Consider the following 3,111-nt stretch of genomic DNA (forward strand, 5'->3'; position numbering starts at 1 on the left):
AAAAGAGAGGCCGCGATAGTGAGAGGCCCGCGCACCACGATGAAGAGTGGCCCCCACTCGCCACAACTAGAGAAAGCCCTCACACAGAAACGTAGACCTAACACAGCCATAAATAAATAAATTAAAAAGAAATGTTATTAATAACTATTAAAAAAAGAAAAGAAAAAACAAAAAAACAAAGACACTGGGAGAAAAAATACGGCGTTGAATAAGATTGAACACAAGGTTTTGCCCTGTAGACTCTAGGTCCATCTGAAACTAGGTTACATTAAGCTTTAGTATTTCATTAAATTATTAAGTAATTTTTATAATTATTTAACAATTATTTCTATTGTTTTTATTTAAAAACAAATATTTTTCTTTCTTAATAGCATTTTAAGTAGATTCATAGATCTGATCCTTTACTATTAAAAAAAAGCCCACATTTTCAAGTTTTGTTGTATTTTTTTCTTGAAAGGATTGGGATACTGTGTGTAAAATGTTTTAAATAATATTACACAACAGCTCTTTTACGAAGGAAGTGTTACAGTAATTTCCTCACACTAATATGCACTTTTCAATTTTCTGGTTGTATATTAAACACTATTTAATTCCCTAATCAGATATGCAAGCACATATGTATTGGGTAGATCACAAAATCTCCCAGTTTTAAGATATGCTTCAGCCCTTCAAAGACATTTAATAAGAGAAGTGTGAATATGTTTATAAAACACACGCATATACACACATGACGTTCCATGAGCTATGCAAGTTGAATCTAAATGTGCTTCTTTTTTCTAAACCATGCTAGCCATATTGTAGGTAAATACAGACAGAGAGGTAAGCAACAAGTTGGGAGTAGTTATTTAATGTTATGTCTCTTTAATAAGTTTCCACAACAGAAAGTCACTGTTTCCCTGATTTTTCCTTAGGAATTTTGTTCTCTTCTCAGCAGTCTTCTCAGGGCTCCTGTCACATCCTTGTTCCTCAGAGTATATATGAGGGGGTTGAGGGTGGGAGTTATAACAGTATAAAAGAGTGTAAGGAGCTTGCCCTGGCTATGGCCATAGGATCTCTTTGGTTGAATGTATATGGCTGAGCTGGCCCCAAAGAAGAGGGACACCAGTAGTAGATGGGAACCACAGGTCCCTAGAGCCTTGTGCCAAGCTTGGACTGACTTAATTTTTGTCACTGCTTGCACAATGAATCTGTAGGAGACCAATATCGATGCCATAGGAAGAAGAAGGAGAACTAACGTGACCACAAAAAGCTGGACTTCATATGAATGGATGTCAACACAGGCCAACTTGATCATGGCAGGCACTTCACATAAGAAGTGGGGCACATGGTAATGTCCACATCAAGGAAGCCGAAGGGCAATGGTTCCTTGGATGAGAGTGTGTCCTACTCCACTTAGCCATGCTATTCCTGCTAAGGACCTGCAAAATGATGGGTGCATGACACTAGTGTAATTGAGAGGTCTGCAGACTGCTACATAGTGGTCAAATGCCATGATGGTAAGGAGAACACACTCAGTGGAACCCAGTGAGAGAGACACATAGAGTTGTATGGCACAGCCCGTTGGCGTGATGGTCTTGGCTGGTCCCTTCAGGTTCCACAATAGCTGGGGGACAATGCTGGTAGTGAAGCAAAGGTCAAGAGAGGAGAGATTTGTGAGGAAGAAATACATAGATGTGTGAAGTTTCGAGTCCAGGCAGGAGACCAGGATGATGGCTGTGTTGCCCAGGAGGGTCAAAAGATACGATATCAAAACTACCACAAAAAGGATGACCTCCAGTTGAGGCTGGTCTAAGAATCCAAGCAAAATAAAATCTCCCCCAGACATTTCATTGTTTTGTTCCATTAGTCTGTTATTGTAAAAGAGAAAAATGGATACAAAATTCAATTGAGGGAAAGAACATCATTACTATTTGCTTGTAATATTTGAAGTAAACTCATTTTTTTTTAAACTAGTGAGCTTTCACAGAGAAGGAAAAAAGGTAATTATTTAAAAAGATAATTATCAAAATGTATTTTTAATTATTTAAAAAGGTAATTATAAAAAGGTAATTATAAATGTCTTTTAAAAAGACATTCTTAAAAACAAAGGCATTCTTTTCTGTCATCATTTCTTGACTCAAAAAATATTTGAACCATCCTCCTTTTTTTCATGTGACCATCCTCTTTTTCCCACTTGTTGAAAATTATTATTAAAGGTAATTTTCCTAAGAAGAAAAGAAAACCTCTCAGTTTGGGTGGCTATATAATTCTGTTAGTAGAGGAAAAGAAGATAGGAACGCTGAAGCAAATTTAAACGCCCAGTATGAAACGAATTATGAGTGATCATTGTTTGTTTCTACAGAAATTACAATGCAAAAATAACGGATAACAGTGAAGTAGTGGATCAGAAAAATAAATGGAATATATTTTCTGTCTTTTGTTACTAGTAGACAAAGCAGGTTATGATAATGTTTCTTACAACTAAGTATTTGATCAGAGTGTGATACAGGGTCAGACACAGGTGAATTTCAACATAGAGGGAAGTTAAATAATTTTATGTTATTTAACAACTGACCACAGTTTTTATATCTCAAAGTTGATGAAAAAAAGATATTTGTGATACATGCACATAAAAACACAGACACACAAACTCAGATGTGCACACATTTGTTCAGTTTTTGATAAAAACATTTAGATAAAAAAATAGGTAAAAACTCACCTACACACACCCATTTAGTTAAAGACAAGGAATTGGCATTTGGTCAAGTCACGAAAAGGCAAAATATGTCTTTGTCAACCCATTTTACATTCTATAGAACAAAACCAGTCCAGATTATAATATATTTCACCATACCTCTTCACTTACTATTTTTCTACATTATCATCATCAAATTTAGTGCTCTAAAGTCAGTATCTTATTGAGTCATTTACTTTTAGGAATAATGAAAGCTAAAGTTGTCAGCCTATTCAGGTATGTTTATACTTCAAAAAGTAACATTGTGTTTTAAGTGGGATGAATATACTTTTAAAATTTTGTTTTTTAATGTTATTGAAGAATACTCGATAAATATAATTGTCTGTATTTAAAGTGTACAACATGATAACCTGATATACATATATGTTGCAGAATGA

At 34.9% G+C, this 3,111-nt stretch overlaps 1 protein-coding gene across 1 annotated transcript; it reads right to left on the reverse strand.

Moving 5' to 3' along the window:
• Window positions 1-851: 851 nt before the first annotated feature.
• Window positions 852-1,843, reverse strand: LOC103001394 (putative olfactory receptor 2W6). The gene is made up of 2 exons (XM_028165693.1): window positions 1,388-1,843; window positions 852-1,037 (listed from the first exon to the last, which is right to left on the reverse strand). The coding sequence occupies exons 1-2, from the start codon at window positions 1,841-1,843 to the stop codon at window positions 852-854; spliced, it is 642 nt and encodes a 213-aa protein (XP_028021494.1).
• Window positions 1,844-3,111: the final 1,268 nt, after the last annotated feature.

The sequence above is a fragment of the Balaenoptera acutorostrata genome, chromosome 10 (genome assembly GCF_949987535.1).
Source record: "Balaenoptera acutorostrata chromosome 10, mBalAcu1.1, whole genome shotgun sequence".
Taxonomy (NCBI): domain Eukaryota; kingdom Metazoa; phylum Chordata; class Mammalia; order Artiodactyla; family Balaenopteridae; genus Balaenoptera; species Balaenoptera acutorostrata.

What these genes read in the sequence shown, in the direction of transcription:
- LOC103001394 (XM_028165693.1), bottom strand. Translation starts at nt 1,843, where the DNA reads ATGGAACAAAACAATGAAATGTCTGGGGGAGATTTTATTTTGCTTGGA. An exon ending in GAATAGCATGGCTAAGTGGA is followed by an intron (nt 1,038 to 1,387) that starts GTAGGACACACT and finishes CTATGGCCATAG; the next exon opens with CCAGGGCAAGCTCCTTACAC.